The sequence below is a fragment of the Anarrhichthys ocellatus genome, unplaced genomic scaffold (genome assembly GCF_004355925.1).
Source record: "Anarrhichthys ocellatus isolate YVR2014 unplaced genomic scaffold, GSC_Weel_1.0 scaffold16, whole genome shotgun sequence".
Classification (NCBI taxonomy): Eukaryota; Metazoa; Chordata; class Actinopteri; order Perciformes; family Anarhichadidae; genus Anarrhichthys; species Anarrhichthys ocellatus.
This window is the reverse complement of record NW_022280046.1, coordinates 3,505,329-3,530,752: the sequence shown is the minus strand read 5'-3', so window position 1 is coordinate 3,530,752 and position 25,424 is coordinate 3,505,329. Positions and strand designations below refer to the sequence as shown.

Here is a 25,424-nt window from a genome sequence, read left to right as displayed (position 1 = left end):
TCAAATTGAGTCAAATATCAAGAAGCGGTGGACACAATGGAGGAGAGCACGGTGCAGACATTCTGCTGAAAGACTCTATCCGTGCCGCTTTATCCCGGGCGCGTAACGGACGGCGGAGATTCCTCACAGTTTGGATAGTTTCGGTTCTTCGCTTTTGCAACTGTTTCTGCCAATGAAAGATATTGCGGTCGGACATTGAGCTGCATCACATCAGCGGTGAGTGTGGATGATGGGGTTATTCATGGAGACAATTAACTTTCATCTTGCTCAGAGTGACATCATTGTTTTTACTAGATACAGTTCTGGTATGCAATACCTGATGGTGAGACCATATTTACCTTTATAGAAATAAAGTTTAGAATCGCAATCTTTTATTATTTATTTATTTATTGACAAAGTTTTGTTTCATTGCATTCATGTATTAACGTCACTAAGTTGCCCATGATGCTGTATATCCTTATTAAGGTTTATCTCGTGGCTTATAACAAACAACATTTTCTGAAATGAAACTTTTATCAGCAAAATAAAAAAAAATCATGTCACCTCAAAAGCCTTCATTCAGCCTTGTGGTGTTTAAAAATCCAATTTAATCCCAATTTATGTCCCTCAATTGATTCTATTCTCTTCCTCCTAGCTACGTTTGTTGTTGTTGTTATTGTTTACCGCCCATGTGAGTTTATAATTAGGCTGGCTGTCAGACTCGCACACAAACGTTACTCACCAGCACCTGTGATGGGACTGTGGTTACACAGCATGGCATTTTCACAGTCAGCTTTTACTTTTACTGTGTTATGACTCAGTTAGAAACCCATAATGTAGACCAGGAATGGTGTGTATGTGTGTGTGTGTGTGTGTGTGTGTGTGTTGTGAGAGAGACTAACAGATTGTGTGTGTGTGTGTGTGTGTGTGTGTGTGTGTGTGTGTGTCTGTAGGGAAAAGAATAAAAAGAAGGAGAGAAAGCGTGTGTTCTTCTGGCCAAACAGACTTTAAACAGCCTTATTCCCTCCACACACATATATAAACCAGTGGTCCCTTAACTTGCTGAAATGAGCGAGACAGGCTGCTTGAATAAACCTCAAATTTAATGGTTTACCTTATTTGATGATTAACACAAAGGCAGTCTGACCAACACAAGCGACATTTTTGGACTTTAACTGATCTGAAAACTGCTCATTTAACGTTTTACAACTCTGATCTCATTATGAAATGCGTGTGTTGTGTTGTGAGGCAGTGGTGTGTGAGCTCTGTCGGTTTATAGGCAGTAAATGTGTATCTGTGTGAAGGAGAACCCCTTACACCAGCTTATAGGTTTATTCTATCCCAGCAGCAGAGGAGATAATGGGTCTTTATCCTTTCTGACACTAGGTTAATACTGTACTAGCCTACCAGAACATGCAAGGGACAGGTGCATGTGTGTTCTTGTGTGCCTCCATGCACTTCTAACCCTGTGGGGGTGTGTGTGTGTGTGGAGCCTACACACAAGGGAATGCGTGCTTGAATGCAGTGTGTGTGGGAATAAAAGATTAAAAAAACCAAGACCAGCAGTGGGTGAATTGTATTCCCCTTATCTCTCCAGCCAATCTGAGCGCTGGGGTCTGTATCCGGTTCTGTTTGCCCGTCTATCAGATGTAGTTGCAGGTGCTGGTTTTTGAAGTGGTCAGCGGGTCCCAGCGTCTAGTGTTTTCACAGAGGCTGGAGGCCTCACCTGACCCATGAGATTACATTTGTTCCCCCCCCCTCCTACGCCTTACTCTACTTCTGTCTCGTTTGGTCCGGTGATGACGACACCTAAACTCTGGTGGTCGCCCGAAAGTTTGAGTCTCAGACCTCAAACATGAGAACTGGTGGTGCAGATTGTTTGAATCTTCATTCATACGTCTTACAAAGTGAAGGGGAAACAACCCCAAAACACAAAGGATTATGGGTATAGAAAGGCAGCTCCAGGTTCTTATGCTTGGAACAGCCAACAAGCAGAAAATGACATCTTGAATGATGCTTGTATTCAGCAGTTAAGTCGTATGTTCTTACATACAGACGAAGAGACAGACAAGTGCATCAAGTAGTAACAATTTATACACTAGCTAATTACTATCTATCATATGTATTCGCATAATTCAAAGTTACCAACAAGATGTGGTGAGCTAGTCAGGTCTGATTGTATTTAAAAGTTTCAGTAGGCCGCTCTTAAGGTACACCCTCACAAAATGAAGATAAGACTGCTAATTGAGGCATCAAGGATTCATCCTATGTGGCCTAAATGGCATTCCTAAGTCAAGTATAGCCACTTCTCCTCCTCCAGGAAGTAATAAATTACAGTTTGACAGTGAAATCCTCGAAACAGCAGGGCGCACAGCCCCCTCTCCAGAGAGAGATGGACTTGCTTGGCTTTTCTTTTGGTGTATACATGCTTTAGTGCAGGTTACATGGCCCCATCTTACTGTACAGGACTTCTGCGTAGTGCTGTTTTAAAGGGCTGATTGTTTGTTATGTGGCAAACTTGTCCAGTGTGCAGATTTGACAAAACCACGAGGAAGTGCTATGAGCTCAGCCTGGACTTTAACCTCATTTATTGTCACGATTTAAGGCTGACTGTGAAGGGTTTCCCCCCAGACGAAGACGCCTGTAACCTGCCGTAACTTATTCGTGTTGAAGTACATACGGTGCAAAGTAGAACAAAAGATAGCAATGCATCGACCTTTTACCGCTCTGATAAACTGCTTTACAGGTCTTCTTATCAGGTGCCTTTTTCCTCTCACGCCATGTGTCCACACCGCGGTTTTCACCTACGTGCTGAACTTTGTTGAATGTGTTTTCTTGGCTCCTGGCCCCGCTTAAAGACCTCCAATGTGATTAGACGGCACAAAAAACAAAAAAAAAAAGTCTTTGCAAACAAATCTTCTCTTGTTCCTTTCAGCTCCTGTTGTGGTTAAGCTTCAGGGGGGGGGGGTTTCAGCCGGTTTCAGCGCTGGCTATTATTAGGTCACATTCACTCTGGGGTCAGTTGAGTCAGGACAATTTAGACGGACTAAGATAGCCGCAGGGTGCTTACACACCGTGACGCATGATTACAACTGTTATGCTTCATAATCTATTTTGTGTGTATTCCCTCAGTACACCAAGTTAGAGCTGCTTGAGGCCCTTGAGCGCACGTGACGTTATATCGGCTTATGTCAATACGTGAGTTTCGATAGGCTCCTTTACCGAAGTCACCAAGATAGCTCCCTGTACCGTTTTTATTGCACTTGGCAATATATAATTATGGCGCATGACCTCACAGTATAGATGATGTCTGTAAAGGTGTAATAAGAGTTCACACCTTACAGAAGAATAACAAAGTCTGCTTCGTATTGGTGATGTGAAGATGATCCCAGCTTCTATTCCGTGCAGAGACGGGGCGTCATGCGTCCTGACGGTGGCCAGCCGAGTGTGTGTGTGTGTGTGTGTGTGTGTGTGTGTGTGTGTGTGAAAGCTGCTGTGTGTGTCTGATGTGCTGTGATCTCTTCCCGGGGGTCTTTGTGCGGTCGTTAATGACAGGATAGATAATACCTCTATTGTTGAAGACTCCCCCCCCCCCCCTCATTCTCCCCCCTCCTGTTATAACTGGTCCCAGCATTGCTGGCTGTACCTTTTTTTTTTAAACCACATTGTGTGAGTTAGAAAAAAAATGGTCTTCCTAAGGTTGAAATATTTTTGGTTGTTTTCTGGAACCAACTGGAGTGAAGTTGGTCTCAAGCCGTCAATGCTTCGGTGTCTCTGCAGGGATCCAAAAAGGAAGCCCGTCCAGCTGCAAAGCAAATGCACCTTAAACAATTCATTCCTTTCATGCATGGTAGAAAAAAAGACACTAAAACTATTAATAGGCAGCATTCACAAAAGTGTCAAATTCACTGAAACCTTCATATGAGGTTGTGTCTTTGAAGCAGCCTGGTGTTAAATCCATTAGCAGATGATATTTGCCTGCAGCTCCATCAAACGTTCAATTAGTTTGAACCTTTTGATGAACCGGGTTATAGCACTTCAGGCACCAGACGCTGCAGTCGGGGGCCATTTGTCAAACAGGAGATATTGTTTTGTTGTCACAATATGAAACGGATGCCAGTGGCAGGGAAAATGCACTATAAAGCGTGCAATGCTTAGTATTTTAAGAACTTCAGCACAGGAGCATGAAACTGTATCCTTTTTGGTTTTTGTTGGGATAGTGTTCGAACAGAAAGTTAACATTTCTGCTCTTTACGACACACATGAAATCCCTTTTGTAAGGCTGCACTTTTTCAAAGTTTACAAATAAGAGATTTTTAAACAATGCTTTCAATATGAAATTACGCTCCCAAACACCATCATTAAGGCGTCCATGGAGAGCCCAACCTATGATTTGGAGAGAGTAAAATGTCGGTGCTGCAACATGGAAAGCCGCAAACTATCCAAAGGGGCAACTTTTCAGGAAGTCAGTCTGGAAAAACAGTTTTTAGATGCGTTTCCCATTTTTTGCGTGAGGTCACCTTTCAATGCAAAACAGAGGCTTGGAGGCTAAATAAACGGCGTCCTAACTGGTGTAAATATTACTCGGTAGATGCCTTATCTCAACTTGACCTCCGGAGCTTTTCCAGATTATATTATATTGTAACTTTAGGAAGGTAAAGCCAGTCTAATCTTTTAACCGAGTTAGAAGGAAAACAGCAGGCAGAGATCACAGAGTTCAGAAGACGGGCTGGCACTGGACTGGCTGACACTGGCAGGACGCCAGGCGCTGTGGTACACGGGAGTGTGTGTGTGTGTGTGTGTGTGTGTGTGTGTGTGTGCGTCGCTCAAGCCATCATTTGTTTATGTGTGACATGTGTGTGTGTGTGTTTTTGGATTACACCGGCATGGGGCTTGGCGCCATGGTGGACATGGGTATGTGTGTGTAAGATGTTGGCTCGGGCAGACACTCCTCTGTCGGCGCTGCGATGGACAAACAAAAGTCGGCTGGATTCCTGCAGGGTTGTGTTTTCTGGCACGGCGTGCGTGCATGTGTGTACGGCTTCGTTTTACGCTGACATGTGGTTCCTAGACAGACAACAGTAGCGGGATAAAGATGGCTCCAGAGTTAAAGCACGCCTTGGTGGTGATCTGGGATCAGCTTACCAACCTCAAATCCAATTATCTACACCATTAAGGCAAAAAAAAAAAAATCATTGCTGTCTTGAGATCATCCATCTGTTGGCCTATTTCCCCCAACCCCTTATGCCGCCCTGAAAAATACAAAATACCACATACAATAAAGCAGAACAGTGCAAAAGTAGGCTTTAAAAAACCTATTTGTAAAATAGACTTTACCTTCAAATAGCTTTTCAGGAAAGTGAATTTCACAAGGAGGTATCTTTCAAAATTCAAAGCCAAAACGGTAAACAGAGGAGGGGTAAAATTATGTGATTAAGTGCAATTACGTTCACAGACGCTTCTAAGTCTCCGCTTTGTGTGATCAAGTTGCTCAAACAAGATATTTTCACAACATGTGGACTCAGCTCAAACACCAGCCACATTCCAAGGGAGCGAGGGAGGCTGTGTCACGGTGCAATAGCAGCAAAACTACAGGAGACATTTGTAGTCGTGGTTTGTGATTCAGATAGTAGTAGAGCGATTTCTAATGTTAACTGGAAGCTAGTCAGTGCAACAGCAGTGAATATTGGTGTTTGATGTCATAATGAAGAGAGAAAGTATCATTTATAACCATAAAGCATGTAGTACCATAATTAATGCCACTGCTGAAACTATTAGTGAAATGATTGCTTAGCCATTCGACAGAAGATCATTCAACAAAATAATTCGTTATTATGTGCCGGTTACAGCTTTTTCAATGTGTAGATTTGCTGATTTTTTTAATTAGTATGAATTGAATAGATTGTCTACACTGTTTTAGACAGTTGTTACCTCTTTAATTCCTCTGGGTGTATTAGGTCAGTGGTTCTCAGAGTATAGCATATGATATGTATCATATGCTATACTCCCTGATTTGACCTCCACCTTGTGTCTTTTCTACAGGTCACCATGCCTCCCACAACGCCGTACGCTGGAAAGTTCAGCTCTTGCGCTCCGTACGGCAACACCAACAACAACCACCCTCAGCCCCACAGCCCGTACCACAACGGCGCTGCCCCAACGCCCACGAAGGAGAACGTCTGCAATGGCGCCTACTCCTCCGCAGAGAACCCCTACGACACGCCGCAGCCTCACACCTCGTACCGCAGCTCCTCCGTCTCCTCCTCGACCGCCAGGGAGCACCACTACAACAGCAGCGGCGCCGTTTCAGAGAACCCGTACTCCTCGCCGCAGCCCCACAGCCCCCGGCAGCACAGCACCTCCTGTCCCGGACGGGCGTACCGCCACACCACCACCAACACCACCACCAACAGCAGCAGCAGCGGCGGCAGCAGCGAGCAGTCCTCTCGCAACAACTCCGTCGCGGCGAAAGGACGGCGGTACGGACACGGCGTCACCGCTAGCTACGGGGAGATGTGTTACCACGACAACAGTTTGGTCTCAGCATCCCTCGAGGCCCTGATCCAGCACCTGGTTCCCACAGTCGACTACTACCCCGACGTAAGTGCCAGTAAAGTGGTTTTAGTGGTTGTAAACAAGACTAGCTGTGTTGAAAGATGTCAGCTGTCCTGCGTGTGCGTGCGTGTGTGTTCCAACCCGTTGTTGTGTTTCCTCATCATCAGAGGTCGTATGTGTTCACCTTCCTGCTGAGCTCACGCCTCTTCCTGCACCCGTACGAGCTCATGACGAGGGTTTGTCACCTGTGTGTGGAGCAGCAGCGGTCCGGAGACGCCCTGCTGGACAAGGTGGGCGGATTACACACACGCACACACACACACACACTCACTCACGTACATACACACAGCTATAATTTGTCTTCACTTCACTCTCTCTCCTCCACACAAACTCACACCCACCACAACATCACCACACACTCTCACCCACAGACACAAACCTCTGTAATTCATTGCTAGGAGAGAATATTTATCGACTATTTCATAAGCAAAAGAAATTTCCCGACAGACAGAGAGGGCTCAAATTGACACAAGAGGAATAAAAATGAAAGGAAACACCTTTAATGGGAACAATGAAGTAAACAAACGAACAACTAACAGCAGCATATTGTGTCAGAAAGACAGATTATATTCATAAATGCTGTGGGATGTTTGTTTTTTTTTTAGATCCGTTTCCGTGAGGTGGCGCCCAAGCTGGTGCAGCTGCTGACCGAGTGGACGGAGACGTTTCCGTACGACTTCAGGGACGAGAGGATGATGCGCTGCCTCAAGGACATGACGCACCACGTGGCTCGAGGAGACGAGGTCAGTGCTAAATCTAGTGCGGCTAATTGTTCTTTTATGTCAGCTAGTATCGGCCGTGGAAAATTTCCCGGTTTGAGTATCGATGTAGAAAACTACAATTTTTTTCCACGACAAGTATATCTGGCTGTTGTATGAAATGTGCCGTATGAATACGCTGGATCGATTGATGTCTAATGATCCGCGTTGTGCTTCCAGTACTCCTGGCGAGCCATGCAGCAGATGACCCAGCGGCTGATCAAACGGCTGTCTGCCCTCGGCCAATACGAGGAGGCCGTGTCGGCGCTCAACGCCGTGGCGACGGAGCGGCCCGCCTCCCTGAAAAGCAAACAGGCCTCGGGTCAGCGCGGCGACGTGATGAGCGTGTGTGACGACCCCTTCGTCCTCGCCCAGCAGCTCACGCACATCGAACTGGTAAGAAGGGATCCGGGACTCTTATTTGGAGCGACGTCTCCTGTGTAACCATTAGGAGGCAAATGTGCAGTCGTGTCTCTCTGATGTTCTCACATGTCTTTTATATCTTGACATGCGGTTACTACTTTACAGGCCTTTTTTTTATTCATCTCAATCTAGTGAATTTATTACGTTGGTGGTGTAAAGGCAGCGTTTAAGAACACGTTTATAGGCTTAATGAAAATGTTCAAGTGTTAAGTTGTCTTCTTTTCTGTCTGTGTCCTGCTCATGTGTTGACTTATTACAGTTTTGTTTTACGATTGTTATTTCTTGGTTTTATTGTTTTCCCATAAACCCCTTTCTGTGGTCTTTTTTAAAATAGAAAGTTTATTAATATTATCATTTTATATGAGGCTAAGATGCTTTCAGTCATGTGCGGTTAATTCCGACAGTCAGCATATTTTTGTAGTTTTTTTTAATTTATGTGTAACTTTTTTGTTATTTGTGATGACCCTTCATAAAGTCATAGCTCTCCTTTGTTTCCATCACCATCTCCAGTTATGTTGTCATCTCTTTTTTTTGTTCTCAAGCATCTCCCTTTTCTTGTTCTCGTAATGTTTCTGTTATTCATCTCCCTCTCATGTATTGCTGTTATTATTGTCCTGATTGTTTCCTGTCCCTGTTCTCCGCCTTCAGGACAGACTGAGTTTTATCGGTCCCGAGGAGTTCATCCAAACATTCGCCAGGAAGGATCCTTTGGAGAACCACAAGGTACAATTGAGTTTCAGTGTTTTGCATTATCCCAAACACGAGCCTGTGAGACAATTAGACACTAAATAATAATATCTAACCTCTCTACCAGAAAACCTATTTAACGTGTACCTCATTTCTTTACTTTTCCCCTCTAGTATTAAATTATCCTGATTAAAATGATTTGGAAATTAATAAAGCTGTCTTTCTACTACAAGATGTAATGGATGATATCAGTCAGAATGAGTAAATAGATGGATCTAATAGCTATGGCTTGCTGCATTTAAGTGTTTCTGTTCAAAGACAGCTTAAGTATACAGCGTTTTATTGTTATTATTATTATTATTATCAGCATCAAAGAAAGGATGAAGAAAAGTCCCAGATTGTAGTCATTTTTACTTCAAGCGTCTCAGTTTTCGGTCTTCTTTGATAATTTAATTTGTGGTCTGCTTCAGTTCAATTTGATTTCGAAGCCACATGAAAGATCCTGCTGGCAGATTTGGGGAATTAGTGTTTTTTTTTTTTTGTATGTAGCTTTTGAAAATGCATCAAACACAGTATGAAAGAGCCGTTATGCGTAAGTCTAAGTGTATCTGAAGGGCTCTTTTCCCTCCTAAGTGGCCCTGTGAGTCAGCTGAAGGGTCACTTTCAATCAGCGTCGCTGAGAACAAGCTTTCAGCCGCTGTTTGTGACCGAGCCGCATTTCAGTCCTCAGCGGCGCTGCGGCAGTTACATAAGACCCACTTTGTATAAAAGAGCGGTTTAGTCAGCGTTAGGGGTCCTGAAGTGTAAAGGGGAAGTTTGGAGTGGAGTGGGCTGCTGGTGTTGTGTAAGCACTTAATAGAGCCGTGAATCGGCGGGATTACGTCATCACAAGTTTTTATTTTATACAGCAGCTTTTCTAATGTTTATTTATATAACAGTGCCCCCCGGCAAACAGGTTCACCACCGATTGTCTCACACAAAACCAAAAGACCCAGAAGCAGATGGAAATGAGATGGAAATAACAACAGAGACGTCACAGGCTTCACTGTGCAGGGCCACAGGTTGTGTGGGTGTGAGGGCTGTCAGGATCCATTTACAAAGGAAATTGCAGAGTAGCAGCGCTGCCTCATTGTATTTCTTTTTTTTTTTTTTGTGAAATTATTTATTGGATAGTCTTGAAAAAATGATGATGCAGAAAAGAATGGCAAAAAGAATATAAAAAACGAAATCTTAGCTCGAGATCTACTTGCTAGCTTTTTATGAGGCTTTCATTTATATCTTCCTCGGCGGCTGGAGTCAGCTCAGTATTTACATTTGTTGTGTATTAATGCTAGTAAAGGCCTTTTTTTCCCATTTATGACACATTTATGACAAATATCTGCCTTACATTGCTGTTTTTCTACACAGAATCCCTTTATTTTCCTAAGTGGTTTACTTTATGTTCTTACTTCTAACAAACAAGACCACAGTTCTCACAAATAATGAAATACTAACAGAAACGTGGTATAAAACTAGAAAACACACAAACAAATGTATCATTTTTATGCTTGCATTTTTACCATGTCATCTCCTAACCTTTTGTTTTTTAGGGTTTCTTCCGGAAGCGTAAAACCAGCAACCTGGAGGCCTACGTCAACTGGTTCAACAGACTGAGTTTCCTGGTGGCCACGGAGATCTGTATGGTGCGTTGCTCTTAAAAGGAACAGTTCAGAAATAACGTGGGGGCCCTCCCTGTTTCACCCACGCCAAAGCTTTTGTTGTTCAATGGCCTCCATTCTAAAAACTCACGTGTTCTGTCATTACAGCCAGTGAAGAAGAAACACCGAGCACGTATCATAGAGTTCTTCATTGATGTGGCTCAGGAGTGCTTCAACATCGGCAATTTCAACTCCCTCATGGCCATCATCAGTGAGTATTTTGACCGAAAAAATGAAAGCATCCAACATAGCTCTGCCTCTCCACACTGTTTTAAAAAGACAGGTGATTTCTGGGCAATGATGTACATTGTGGTTCCCACCATTTCTTTGTTGAATAGACACATTAGACAAATCTAATTCAGGTCACAGTGCCAGCTGGAGTTTCAAGGAAGTAAACTTGAGTTTGCTTCATATACTTACATAGTTTCTCTGTCTTTCAGCCGGGATGAACATGAGTCCTGTTGCCAGACTGAGGAAAACCTGGAGTAAAGTCAATACCGACAAGTTTGAAATCCTGGAGGTAAGAAAACCTGCATACATCATCTGCACACACCAGTGATTCCCTGGTACATGTATTATTTTGTACTTTTCAATAGATTTTGATTTATTTTAAGTTGACTCCCAGCTCTTAGTGGGCGGAAAACTTTGTGCACGCATGTATGTGTTTGATCAACGTTGGCTCTTGTCTGACCTCACTCAGCACCAGATGGACCCGTCCAGTAACTTCAGCAACTACCGCACGGCGCTCCGCGGCGCCACCCAGAGGTCTGAGACGGCACACAGCAGCCAGGAGAAGGTAAGAGGGCACACGGGAGTCTTCTGGACAGACAAAGACATCCTGCTATCCCGAGTGTAAAATGTCAAGTTCAAACCGGCTGTTGTCTCTGTCCTCCAGATTGTGATCCCTTTCTTCAGTCTCCTCATTAAAGACATCTACTTCCTGAATGAAGGCTGTGCCAGCAGGCTGACCAACGGGCACATCAACTTTGAGGTCAGTCCACAGTAACAAACATTGTTAAAAGCTAATTCCAAGAGCGTAAGATTCGACCATTCACTGTGAAATTATGTAACTGCTCCACAGTCATAGTTATGGCTTTGAGAAGAGGCTTTTCAAGAGGTGTGTAATGGCGCCCCCTTGTGCTTTAAAACGAGCACTACAGTTCCCTCTATTTCTTTTGAGATGACATTAAGAAACTCTGACTGTTTTTTTGAAATCCTCTTCTCACAGTATGGTGTGATAATGCTACAAAATGTGTTTTTTTGTGTATTTCTTGGATAAGCATCTGTTAAATCGGTATCAGTGTTAATAAAGTCTGTTGTCTTTATGTCTCAACAGAAACTTTGGGAGCTTGCAAAGCAGGTGAGCGAATTCCTGGTTTGGCGTCAGGTGATTTGTCCGTTCGACAGAGACCGCCGGATCCTCCAGTACCTCGTCACCACGCCTGTCTTCAGCGAAGACGGTCAGTACGCGATCTTCTCCGTATTTATCTAATCGTGTATATAAATTGCATGACCGCCGCGTCTAGTCACCAAGTTGGAGAACAAATCAAACTCAGGCTTCGTCTTGTTTTACTGCTGCAGAGCTGCACCTGGCCTCGTATGAGAGCGAAGGACCTGAGAACCACATGGAGAAAGACAGTCGTAGGTCTCTTAGGTGGGTGTACACGCACACACAAGTGCACACACTGAAAAAAACATTAAACTACCTCAACGACAACATATTTAATCAGCTATGATAATAACTGATGATCTGGGTTCTGTTTCACAGATCTTCCCTTCTGCATCGAGAGAATCGGTCCTAAGAGAGCGACAATCTCCTCTGCTCTGCAGACTGTAAATGAACGAGGTATTTTAAAGCTACAGGTTCCTGCATAATTATCTCATGGACACATTTTTACATTCCCTTGGAGAACAAACGCAGCCGGGCCCGTACTCTCACAGATCAACGGAATACTACGCTGCAGCACATGGGCTTTCAGCTCACAAGAAGTACCGAAACCTCGTGAGTCCCAAGAAGAGCTCGGAGTACTGATTTGGATCATCAGCTGAGCTTCTTCTTCAACATCAGCTCTGTCCAAGGCACTTAAGAGGATTTCATATGACTGCAGAAGTAGTCAAACGTGTGGATTTTGTTCATATTACCAGTGGACTTCTATCATGGCGACAACATATTGTTGAGGGACCCGTGCTGTGGAAGCGCAAAGGGCCGGTTCCGACTCTGAATGAGACGGATGTGGACCCCGATTGGTTACATTGTAACATCAGCACTGCTTCTCTACGGACATCCTGGCTACATTTAGCCCGGGACCCGCGGAGAGAGGAGAGATGCACTCTGAAAGGACGATCATCGATTTGTATTATAAGTAACAGGCTGACTGCTGCTTTCAGAAGTGGTGTTTTCCTGCAGTGTTGTCTTGTTGAGTGCTTGATTGTAATGGCAACACCGTGAGCAGCAACCGCACCACATCCTTTCCATTTTCTCTCTCAGTTTGCACACAGCATCAATATCCGGCTGTTTCCGGGTCATTCGAGCCTTTGATCTAATTTAAAAAAAACCTTAAATGCAAGTCGATCCATCAGCTGAACATTCCCAAAACCGCTGCAAGCTATTGGGTTCTAACCATTCTGTGATGTGTGTGCACTTTGACTGCGTATTGGTGGTGCAACATTATGCTAATCATGCAAGTTAAATCAAATGCACTTCAGTGGGTTCTTGTGTATTGTACTATAGGATATGGTGACTCCTATTTTATGGCGTCTTTCTATACAGTATTAAATTGTATTTTGTATCAGAAGGTTAAAAAAATGTGTTTTTTTTTTCTTTACGTACTTTTTTCTGAAGTGTCACCGTGAGCTTGTTGCTGGTTGGCTGGCTCTTGTGTTGGTAAGCTAGTTTTGTTAATACAACACCAGTTCATGTATGACAAGGAAGTGTTTTGTGTCTGAATGAAACAGAGACTGATGCGTGTCTGATATGTGCAGCTTGGATACAAACATCCTCCTCTTCATCTCATCTGTGATGATGTGAGCTTGATGCGATTGTTAAAATGTCTGTCTATGAGTGAATGTGATGCTATTGTTCTGTTTTTTTGTATTTTTAAAAAAAGCTAATTTTACAAGTGTTTTCTCATGTATTCTTTTTGTTTGTGTGTGTATCATTTGTTCTACCGGTCAGGGTACTTGTACTGAAGGGTTTTGTGAAAAGAGAATTATATTTTTTCTTTCAAAATAAACAGAATAACTAAAACGTTTTTTTGGAGGGTTCTTCACAGGTAATAGATCTCTGAAATGCAACAACAACACCAGAATATAAGTAAAGACATTTATTTACAATACACGTTGAATCAGAACAATCATCTCTTGAGTGTACACGTCACTAATCTTTGGCCAAAAACTGGAGTAAAGTGAAAAGTCTTGATCCTCGCGGTTAAACATCAGCGACTCTGAACTCTGGTGAAGTTAATACAGCGGCCCTGGAGACAAACACAAGCCAGACATTACAGTCAGATGATTTTATTACATAAAGTGGCAGATTCTGAATATGATATAAAACATCACAAGCAAACCAGAGGTGATCTGTGTCATGTGTTAACTGATCTGACTCTTGCTTAAAATGGGAAATATCACATTTTGAGTTAATGCTGGTGTTGGATTAGAGCACTTTCATCAGTTCAGTCAGTAGACCACATCACACAGAGGGACAAAATATGAAAAAAAATCATCAAAATCTCATTAGTACACTAAAACATTGGCTCGCCTGTTGCATGTTCAAGCTGTGTTTATAGTGTTGATATTTACACCGTCATTTATTACGACTGAGTTGATGCAGTGAGCTGTTATTTGTCTGTTGGGTAGATAATTAGAGGGGGGGGGGGATCGGGCTGTATTATCTGTTATTATCTAATCAAATCACTTTGGCGTCAAGAGGGTGGGTCCATCTTCTAATCAAATTAACTGGTGACACTTTATGGCAAACACAAACTTGATTATTCCTTGGTGACTGCGGACAGTCCTGCAGGAAGGAATGATGATCAAAGTGTTCTGAATTGATAAGCATCCGTGTTTTCTTTCATCCTACGAGTTGAACTGTATCGGAGGTAAACACTGCAGAGGTTTCTTACCTTGTCCTGAGGTTTTGGTCTCATGATCGCCACTCTGTCATACTGTCTTCTAAGTAATGCCCGCAGTGCATCAAAACGCCCCTGAAAGTCAAGTCAAATCAGGTGAATTCAATCCAAAAACACGAGATAAAAATGCAGATAAAGAACGGTATACAACACGGCCATCGTAACATTTATTTGTACGTGTGTGTGTGAACAGCAGTTATAGGGTCAGAATCACATACATATTTAAGACTTAAAGTGGTAGTTATCTACCAATATGCAAAGTTGCACAGTGCAAAAATGTCTGGTGATTAATGAGGTTATTGTCTCACCTTGATGGGAGTGTACCATTTGGACTGTGATGGGGGGTTGTAGGCTGGAGGAGATCGTGGTGGGGGTCGAGGCATGATGGGCTCCTCCACTCCCTCCGGCATAGTGACCACAGCATTTTTGGCTTTCTCTAGCCGTGACCCTTCCTCTGTGGACCCCATCTGCCCCCAACGCACCTACAGACCACGGGTACAAAAGACAGACATCACAGACCCGTCTTATAACCCGTAAGTTGAGCGTAAATGTATGTGTGACAGTAATTAATTGTAATTATGGTTTCTTTATTCTATTACCTCCATGCGTTTGATTCCTCCAGGACCTCTGCCTCCATAGTACGAAGCATCCACTGTAGGCCACCTGTGTTTGGGTGAAAGATCGTCTTCTGGCTCCTTAAAAACAACAACAAATAAATTGAAAGAACTATACAGTGAGTTTCAGTTCAAATTTTGGGCTTAAGACTTTAGAATACTACACAACATTGTAATGATTCATTTAAAGGGCAAGTCATTAAGCCCTCTAATTAATATGATAATTTAATGTCGTGACTAACAACAGAACAGAAACCCCTCTGGTCGAGAGCTGAAACCAATGCAGCACTATCAACAGTCAGTAGATGCTGCCTCACCAAAGTCTCAAACACCTTAGAGATTTATTCAGCTTCTTCTACCTTGAAATAATCAACTTTTCTCTACATTATAGTCTAAATATCACTACTTCTTTTGAGTCATGGTAGCGCCCAGCCTGCATGGACTTCAATTGCAGTGGTGAAACTTTGTCTCCTCCAAGTGCTACAAATCATATCTGCTATGAGGACTAACTCTTTACGCTACAAGAGTTTTGACCTCTTCAGACTTTTTTCATCTTGGAAATAAGTGAAGTTTTGCCAGAAACCCCTACTCTGCTTTCCATGTCTCGATGTCAATGCCAAGGTGGTAGCATGTGGTAGAACCCAAACTTCAGTCTCAGAATCTCAATTCAGCAACTTGCTAGTGATGTAAGAGAAGCGTGTTTTTCAACAGTCTGCGGTCTACTCACAATGACAGGAGGTGGCGGTGGTGGGCGAGCCGGGGGTGGGTCTCTGATCACCTGTAAGAAATAATGTGAAAAAGTAATAAACTTAACATTGTCAATGGACAGAAATAACTAGGTGTTACTCCTGGAACACTGGCCAAATTGCAACATGTGGGCTAACAATAGCACTGAATTATGGCCTGTGCTTCCACAAGGCCTGAACTGGAGGTCTACACGCATACATCGAGGCTGAAGACTCACCACAGTGCAGCAGAGAGGCCAGAACCACCAGAATAAAGCCAGAGCCAGTAACAGCAACAGAGCCAACAGCAACCAGAGCACCCAGATCCCATCTGACTGCAATAAACACACACTAATCAGACACACGCAACTCTACAAGGCCTACTTCAGCGAATCTATACTGTAGTGATACTGTTAATATTGCTGGCAACCTATCACGAAAGGTGTTTTTCTTTTTTTTTGGTACTATATGATGAATACTATATGTACGGCTGTATGATTTATACTCACACACGTTGTAGCATAGATGGTGATGGGACTGGAGATGTAGGATTGTCCATTGTTCAGGCTGACCAGCACTTCGATTGATCTGCAATTATTAGACAGAATCACTGAAAGCAACACCAGAAGCAAAAACACTTCTTGCTCAAACTATTAGCAGCTACATGTGATGTTCTCTCAGCCATCAGAGTGATGGAAAAATACAGTGAGGGCCATGATGAGAGGGTGCATGCGTGTGCGTTTATGGTGGATGAATATCATTTTTATTGATTTATTTGATAATTAAGGGGTTAAGTAACAACTACAAAGTTTGAGAAGCACTGCCGTAGAGCTATGTCTCTTAGTAACCTCGTGAGTTTCCCTGTTGACCTCACATTAGCGCCAACGCTGACTCACTGAAAAAGGAAGTACTTGCGATTCATATTCTTATCGTTTTTTCACCAGATTTCCTTGTTTGCCATTTCAGTTCGGTATTGTTTTGGTTCCAACGTTTGAGGGTTGGACCCAACAGAGATTGTTTCGGCTTCGTCCCTGAGAAAGTCAGTAGTGTGTGCACGAGTGTTTCAGTAAGGAGGGAGCGTTACAGAGTGGGTGAGACTTGATGGAAAGTGAGAGGCGACCGGGGACAGATGGCGGGGAGAGAGGGCGCTGCTTGAAGTGGGTGAAGTTAAATCAGCTTTTGGCTCGCTCTCTAAATGCCACAGAGATATTTTGGTCGGACTGGCTTCAGTTCCCACAACACTTTGAGCTGCCGATAGTTACACTGCAAACATTGTTCTCGCTCTCCATTACAGACACACAACAGACTTCTAGTTTCTAATTTCAACCTGCTGCAGGAAGAAATGTTAATGGATTGAAAGGGATACATTTGGGCATGATGATCTGCAAATGTTATAGTTCTTTGAATTTACTGGAAGAAAAGACGTGCAACACGTGACACTATTGCAAAAGAGACATTTACTATCCATCAGCCCTGTGAAAAGTTGCCCCACATAAGCGCTGGGCTGATGAAACACTTCCTTTATAAGTCAGAGAAATGCCATGGCAGTGAGGTTATGAAATGCCATGCCAAACTACTACAAGAGTTTGTGGGGCATGGAGATGCTCATGACTGATATCTACAAGTCATTTCAGCGAACTCACAGCCTTTGGGGATAGCTGATTTTAATCACAAGGGTTTTGCTGTGCAACAAAGAAAGCAGGCAGAGACAAATCAGCACAGAAAGGACAGAAAACTGACCATGCAGAATGAACACTTCACTCACTATTGTCAGTGTTCAAGCACGAGTGTGGTTTCTCAGGTGTAGATTAAGAAATTCTACAACTACTGTTTATTTTGTGGGTATGACCAGGATTTTATATTGTGACTGTATACTACTGTCATTGTAATTTGAATACTAATACAGTTTGAGTTGTTTTTCCTTTAAAATAAAACCTTGTGCTGACATAAAGCTCAGTTTTCTTTACTTGCATCTTATTTACAGTTTGACACAGTTATGAACACTTTGCATATGTGCGTGTGTGTTAACTTAACTTACTGTCCGACCTCATGCAGAACAGGAGCTGGACACAGCAGATAGCCGTCTCTAACTACTTTTGGTTTCTGGTCTGAGAGAGAGACAGACAAACTGTGAGAATAACTGCCGAAAAGGAAAGGATTGTCTAATAAAAACATGACCAAACATATCAAAATTACACAACGTTTAGTTGTAAATGGAAGCAAAAACACATCACTTTGGCTTGCAAAACAAATTCATGCTTGTGCTTATGGCGTTTTAACTGATCATGGATGAGTGTACATGTTGGTGATGTTGGAACATTATCTAATGTTACCCACTGCAAATTTGCAAAGAGAAGATGCTTTGTACCTTGCTGCCATGATGTTATATTTCTTTTATGCGCATTAAGCATAGCAATACTTTCAACTTGTTTGACAATTTGCAATGCCATGCTGCCTTCAGTAACTATTTTAAATTGTATATACGTATATTCAGATTGCCAGCCAGAATAAAACTTCAGAGCAACAGAGCAATTGCAAAAAAAGAAAGACATTCCAGCAGAACAGATAAAAACAAGCTGGTTGGAAGTCAAGAAGGACATGTGTTATCCCTTCATGTCCTCTCGGTGACATTAGAGGACATCAATCTGTTAATAGACTAATGAGACACAGAACATGTTCTCCCTCCCTCTGCGTCTCACAATGTCTCCTCTGTTCTCTGGCTGAAGTCAATAAAAAGCAGCCACTCTTTTGTTTCTGGATGTCATGACTCCGACTTTCCACTGCAGCACAGACATCTGCACGTCGTATCGCATTTCCCTTCATAGACGATGTTACCCCAAAGTGCATTGCAGCATAGGGGCATTGGTGAATAAACTTGGGTAACAATGAGTGCATCCTTAGCATTAGCATCCAAAAGCAAACTGTATCTCAGCTGACCTCTGAAGCACAAGTCATGAGGGTGTTGAGCGCGTGGCATTTACTGACCGTATGACTTTTGATTGACTGTGAGGACGCAGAGCATGTTGTCTGTCCTCCTGGATCCGCTGAAGCCACTGCCCCTCAGCACCACACTGAAAGACTCTGAGAAACATCGGACACGTTATGCTGCTGGGACAGTACTTAAAATGCAGCAAACAGAAACAGCATTTACTAAACAGCAAATATGGTGATCGAGCAAATTAAAGTCAACAGTGAGCGATTTGAGGAGGGATGAGCAAAAAGACCAAAATGCATCCCCCTTGTTAACCTGCCACCGCCCCCTCTCCATCCCCCTGTAGCAGAGAGAGTTCAGAGGCAGAAGGGTTGTTGAGTACAATATGTAAGTCTTGTCTGCCTGACTTATTGATCCTTTATCCGACTGAGGGTTGTTATTTGTTTGTTGTTGATAAATCCATGGCACTGTCTGTGGTGCTGAATTAGCAGATGGTTTTATAATTGCCCTTTTCTTTTCTCTCAGTCCCGCCCTTCTATCAGTTTCGTCTTGGATCCATAACATTCTCGAAACTATATGTTAGAAATACTCAATTCTATACTGTATTTGAACCTATATACTGTAGAATAGGGTCACCTTCATGATCAAAGTGACAAGTAGCAACGTGTAGTTGTGGAAGACTGAGATAGAGTACATAGAGTCACACTGCTGCCTGTAGTAATCCTATCATTTTCCTATGACCATTCATTCTGTGCTGCTGAAAGTACACCCCCAGACCGAGCCACCTCTGTAACAAACTATTTTAGTGTAGACAAGACCACAGTTATGGTTAAGGTGTCCTGCAACAATGTCCTTTGGGAGGTGTACATGTGTGTGTTGGTTGATGGTTTGAAGGCAATGGGTTGCTCCCATTGGGACATGACCGCTGTGAGAAATCAACAAATCCCTAACGCTAAAAGGAAGTTAGGCGAGCACCGAAGTCATTTGGCATCATCCTCTGGGGACCATGAGTGTCCGTACAATTTTTTTCCTGCATCATTATATTAAAAAAACTCTTCACCCCTAACTTACCATTCACACAGACACTCGACGGCTCTACTGTGAAGACGTCTGCGCACGTCTGCTTCAGGATCTGTGTGGAGATACAGGTGACAGTAACGTAATCAGTATGGAAGCCTGATGTTGCGTGCCCGAATGAATGTTTTTGTGCATTGTAATATTTGACTTGACCTCACCGAGTTGACGATGTCTTTGAGGGCATGAAACCCGGACAGCACCGGGAAGACCTGTTCTGTGCCGTCTGCTATGTCAGCAAGCTGAGACAAAAAAATGAATAAGGTTTAGCCGCATTTTAAATTAATTTATTCAAAAGACAACGTCGCATTTCTTGCCGCCTCTTTTGGGGAGGTCCTCTCCGTGTTTCGGTTCAGTGCTTCAGCAGCGGTTTTTTAGGAAGGAAAAGTCTGTTTCTGGGAGATGAAAGCTCTGGACAGCTGGCTGGAGCTTTCATCTCCCGCTGTAGTGATAGCAGAACAGGAAGCGCGCCTGGCATTATTTAATTGGAGAGTGATGTAATTACTTCCTCCTCAGAACACAAAGTGCACTCGGGCAGTAACCGGCCAGAAGAACGCTTGAACCCGATGACATGCTGAAGACTTTACTAGTCGTGAGTTATGAAAGTTTGAAGCCAATCTGCTATGCTTATTAATACTTATTATACAGTTCAATACTGTCACTATGAGATGTGATGAAAGATTGATTCAGGGTGGGGGTTGTGCAACAACGGATGCCGCTTTAAATGAATTATGCTGTAGTATCACATTTCTCAACAAATGTAATTACAGTTTTTTCTTTGCACTGCAAATTTCATTACGGAGAACATATGACCTGATGTTGACTGTTGAACATATTACGTAGCACAGCATTGGTACAAACACGGCAGATCAATGCACAGGAACAAATCAAATCAAATCTCTCCAAGGATATGATAACTCAAATCATGCCGCCATACAAACATTATTCCATGTTTTTACATAAACCACATGCATAAACCTCTAACTACAAATCCACGCCAGCTGCTTGCTGTTCTGTCCTCAGGAGGTTCCAGTCGAACTCAAACAGACTAAGCAACAAGGTCAAGGTGTGTTAATAAATCGGGGGCCAAAAGCAACTCGTCTATTGAAGATCTGACCACAACCAAACCTAACACACGCTGACACACACACACACAGAAAGACAAATACAAGCTCAGTGTTTACACAACCAACAGTATCAGTAACAGAGAGCAGGGTTATTTCACAGTCAGAGGCTGAAAGAATGTGAAGGTCCTCCTACCTGTTTGTGGTCAAAGTCCATGACCCCGACACAGTACACTCTGGCTCCAAACCCTCTGGCTTTGTCAGCCTGGGAAGCATAACACAGAAAGTCCTGAGTAAAGTTCTGCTTCTATAAACATACACCAAACCCATGTTTATGATCAGTTCAGTTCTCTGTGGGCTTGAAATGAGCCAGATGCTAATTGGAAGAAGCATAATTGACTACTATAAAACCATATAGTGATCAATTATGCGTCTTCCATGCAGCCACTAACTCATTTCACGCAACGTGACACTCCGATCTTTGAAACTGTTATTAAAGTGTCGTAATTCAGTAAAACAACAGAGATGATTTGAGAAGTGTGTGTGTGTGTGTGTGTGTCTCCTCAAGCAACCTTGATTTTGATTGCAACACAAGACAAAAAAAGAACACAAAGCACATGAACCCGTCAATAAAATAGAGGTGAATTATCTTCAGTAAAGAGTGAAGGCGTTTAGTACCTCCTGTACAGTCAGTTCGTAGGGGTAGGCCTCCAGCTTGCCATCGGTCAGAGCGATGATGATGGTGGATGACGGAGATGTTTGTGTCTTCATCTGCTCCGACACCTGAAGAGTGAAAGTTGACACAAACTCAGTGCAGCTCACACACACACTGTGCACGTGTGTTGCTTCTAAAACGATAATGACACTTTGACTGTTGTATGTTTTGGATTGCTGAAACACTTTCTGTTGCCAGACCCCGTGGGGAGCTGCTGGAAATATCTGATAACACATCTACTTTTTTATTTTTTTTTATCTATTAGAATGTTACAGTGTCCAGTGAGACCGAATGGACCAACATATACAAGGCACATAGCCGTGTTTTAGAGTAGATTTTACAAACTCTAACTAAGCACATTTAGTATGTTAATTGTATTGAATTCCCCCTTTCGGTAAGTTAGAAATATGGTTCCTGGAGGGCAATCAGATGAGTGTATCTACCGCTTTCATGCCTTCGTGCATGTACGTTTCCCCAGCAGGTTTGATTTGGCTCAGCTTCTCCAAACCCTCATCTATCTTTGACCTGCGCATCCAGATCACAAAACATGGACAACACAGTTTAAATAAAGACTGATAAAAGCTCAGTTTCTGTGTGATCTGGTTATCTGTGTTATGTTGTTCCTCCATGAGGAGCAGGAGGAGAAGGAGGAGGAGGAGGAGGAGGAGGAGGAGGAGGAGGAGGAGGAGGAAGAGGAAGAGGAAGATGGGTTAGGGAGTTAGGCAGAGAATGAGAGAAAGAGAAGAAGGAAAACTTTAAAAATGAAAACTGGTACCTGTCTCCAGTTAGTGGCAGTATTACAACTGCTCTGGCTGAAAAGACTATGTAGGAAACCCTCATCCTGGGACTGAAACACACATATACAGGAAGCTTGTGAATCCTGTCTGCAGTACAAAAACACATCATTTGTACTGTACTGGTACTAGCTGTGTAAAATAGCAATAAAGTTAAATCTAATCCAACAACATTATACAACATGACAAACCCGAGCACGCCACAATAATACATGATTTACATAGCAACATGGTAACAGAACATGACAAGACATTATGACTTTTCAACGTGATATAATTAAATGTATTGTAATGAAATGACAATACACAGCAAGACATATAATATGACTTTCCATAATCCTACAAAATGTGGCAAAGCAGATAATACCACGCTGCAAAACATGACATGACATAAATAAACCAATCACAAAATTAATATTACAATAATCAAGCTGTATTTGTTTTTACTTAGTAGGGAATTGAACCCTTAACCTTGTCACTGTTACTTCCTTTCTCTGCCCTTCAGGCTGTGAAGTGATACAGGACAGCCTGTTGTGGCCAGCACCAACTTTCACATCTGGCTGGATGTTTTGATTTCATATTTAGCAACCTGTTATTAAACCTAAAGATATCTCACTCACACACACACACACACACACACACACACACACACACACACACACGCACACACACACCCTCTGGACCATTACCCAGAGGGATTTTGGATCAGTTGGTGGCCTTGTATGATGTCTGCTGCCCAAAATAAACATGGCCTACTTTCTGCTCACTACCACTTCCCAGTGTTTAAAGTAGTATTTTTTTCATTCGTTTAAATATGACTGAAGTACATTTTATATGCCTGCTTGCCTGCAAAGCACTTTTTAACTTGGTTTTATTCTTCCAATATTTTCCGAGGCTATTTACAGTATAGACACCCCCAAAATCGGAGGAGGGGGTGAGAGGAGAGGAGGGGCATGGAGAGAGAAGAAAAGGAAACAACAGCCACTTTATTTACCTGACAAACCTGTTGGTGAGCTGCTCCACAAATCCATATATCTCATTCCAATGTCCAAAAACACTGCCTGACCTGCAAAAACAAGCAGCACCGGGGCAATAAATCACACTCACCCAGACATGAAGTTTCAAATATATCCAACACAAGATTAAACACCAAGCACGCTGAGCCCTGAAGACGGCACAGGCGTGTAAAAAACACATTTGTGTAGCTTATATCGCCTGTATAAACTGCATAAATTAAGTTGTGATGCTGCAGAATGGGTCTTGCAGGATTTATTCTGTTGTTGCTATGACATAAACAGAAAACTTTTAATTTGTTTTTGTTGGAAGGTCTGTAATGGACTTCGTTTGTTGATTACGACATACACTTAGAGGAACTCTGAAGGCAATAAAAGTGAACTTTCTTTAAGTATACACATCAAACACTGATGGTCGGAACAGAAGATACACTCTGTCCAAGTTTGCAGTGAAGCAGCAGAGGAACAGAACTAAACACAGCCATACATGGAGAGGACTGAGTCAAGGCTGTCTCTGCACTTTAGTACCAAATATGACATTCATATATTGTTCTCTCCTGCGGTTGGCTCCTATATTCCAGAAAAACACATGCATGCAGACAGATACTCACCTGTCTAAAACAAAATAAATATCAAACGCTCCATCACAAGAAGCGTCGTCGCCATCATGCAACGACGAATTAACGCAAACACTTAGGCAAAGTAGGATTTGGCAACATATCCATATCAGATCCATAATCCGTGCGTTTCATATCAGCAGTGTGTTTCTTCAAAAAAGTCCCCAAATCAGCAGCTGCGAGTCTGTGTTCATCATCTTGTCAGCATCAGCCCGGCGGTTCACATGTTGGATCCCTGCTGAGTGGAAGCACAGTACCCTACGAGGGTTCCCTGACTGCACAGTCATAATGAAATGAACGGGGCAGGGCGCACAGCTGCTGCACACGGTCAGAAGAGCAGCAATGTAAACAGAACGGAACTTCCCTCAGGATTCTTCAAATTAAACTGTACTGAAAACAGAATTAGTCCAAAGTTTGTCACCTGTCACTGGACGTAATTTATCTAAGTCTCCCTCAATAAAAAAAAGCTGTTAAAATAGTTAATAAGGGATGATGAAACAATCATATTATTAATGTTAAGATGTCATACAGATTAAATCTAATTAAATTAGAAAAATCGAATTAAATCACAATTAGAATATGAATTTTTGTCATGTAAACAAAAGTATAATTGCATGTAATCTTGCACGAAAACCTTTTATTTTTTTCTGATTTTAATCCTTTCTGCTATGTCATACACCATTATGCTTTTATTTTGAAGGCAAAATAAAAACACATCTTCCTGTGTTGTAGATCTCATCTCGGACTTGACTTCTGGTTGCCGGAGCAGCTGGCATAAATAGAGACTGACTGAGGTAAAAAAGAATAGAAAGAATGTCAGACAGGATGACTGCCCTACAGAATATATGACCGATAGATAGATATGATTGGGTTTTAAAACAACAGAAGTAAGGGAGCCTCTTATAAAAGCAAGTAATCCCTATTCTTGTTCGTATTTGAAAAGTGTTTTTATCAGGGTGCCATATTTCAAGACCTACTGATCATTTGAGCAGTGGTTCATCACAGTGCATTTCTCACTGACTCATAAATCACTCCCTGTAATTATCAATGCATGCCTGATGTCTGTTTTCTTCTCAGAACAAACAAGTGCATCATGTTCCAATGAATTTGTTGCAGATGGAAAAAGGAATCAAATAGGCCAACATAACGCCCTTGGTATGTCAGAGTGATTTGCTGCCTTGCATGAGTATGATCCAAAATGTTACTCCCCGAAATAAATTAAACGTACTCCTTTGTCTCACAAGAAGAAGAAAAAAAGTCTGGATTTATTGATTGTTACAAGCACGTCTCGTCAACACCAAAACATGAGCATGTCCTCAAAAGCACATCATGTTTAAAGACATTAGCATCGAATTATGTTGAAAACATACATCATAAATCTAAGATGTCCAACACATTCCAGGAGTTATTTTATGGTGTAGCGCTGTAATTATACATCTCATTGTGTTTGCAGGGATCTGATGCATCTGATGTTTAAAATCAACTTTTAAGGAGGATGAAGTCATAACATTAAACCACTCAAATATTAACATACCAAAGTCACTGTGTCAGCAAATTTCATGGACGGCTGTTATGTATTATGTGATCTGG

General features: G+C 42.5%; 2 protein-coding genes across 2 annotated transcripts; one reads left to right on the top strand and one right to left on the bottom strand.

Moving 5' to 3' along the window:
• On the top strand, window positions 1–15,498 carry LOC116388077 (ras-GEF domain-containing family member 1B-B-like). Its single transcript, XM_031855682.1, has 14 exons — window positions 1–216; window positions 6,022–6,579; window positions 6,702–6,824; window positions 7,200–7,337; window positions 7,533–7,748; window positions 8,424–8,498; window positions 10,052–10,144; window positions 10,268–10,370; window positions 10,600–10,679; window positions 10,860–10,955; window positions 11,055–11,150; window positions 11,496–11,619; window positions 11,741–11,813; window positions 11,928–15,498. Exons 2-14 carry the CDS (start codon window positions 6,028–6,030, stop codon window positions 11,959–11,961), a joined length of 1,803 nt encoding a protein of 600 aa, XP_031711542.1. The 5' UTR covers window positions 1–216; window positions 6,022–6,027; the 3' UTR covers window positions 11,962–15,498.
• Window positions 13,468–24,142, bottom strand: LOC116388078 (anthrax toxin receptor 2-like). Its single transcript, XM_031855683.1, has 17 exons — window positions 23,829–24,142; window positions 23,199–23,270; window positions 22,186–22,257; window positions 21,854–21,935; window positions 21,374–21,478; window positions 20,892–20,960; window positions 19,793–19,873; window positions 19,629–19,689; window positions 18,611–18,706; window positions 17,664–17,733; window positions 16,135–16,213; window positions 15,865–15,960; window positions 15,628–15,678; window positions 14,886–14,981; window positions 14,595–14,768; window positions 14,281–14,361; window positions 13,468–13,632 (listed from the first exon to the last, which is right to left on the bottom strand). The coding sequence occupies exons 1-17, from the start codon at window positions 23,951–23,953 to the stop codon at window positions 13,594–13,596; spliced, it is 1,449 nt and encodes a 482-aa protein (XP_031711543.1). The 5' UTR covers window positions 23,954–24,142; the 3' UTR covers window positions 13,468–13,593.
• Between the last annotated feature and the right edge of the window lie 1,282 nt (window positions 24,143–25,424).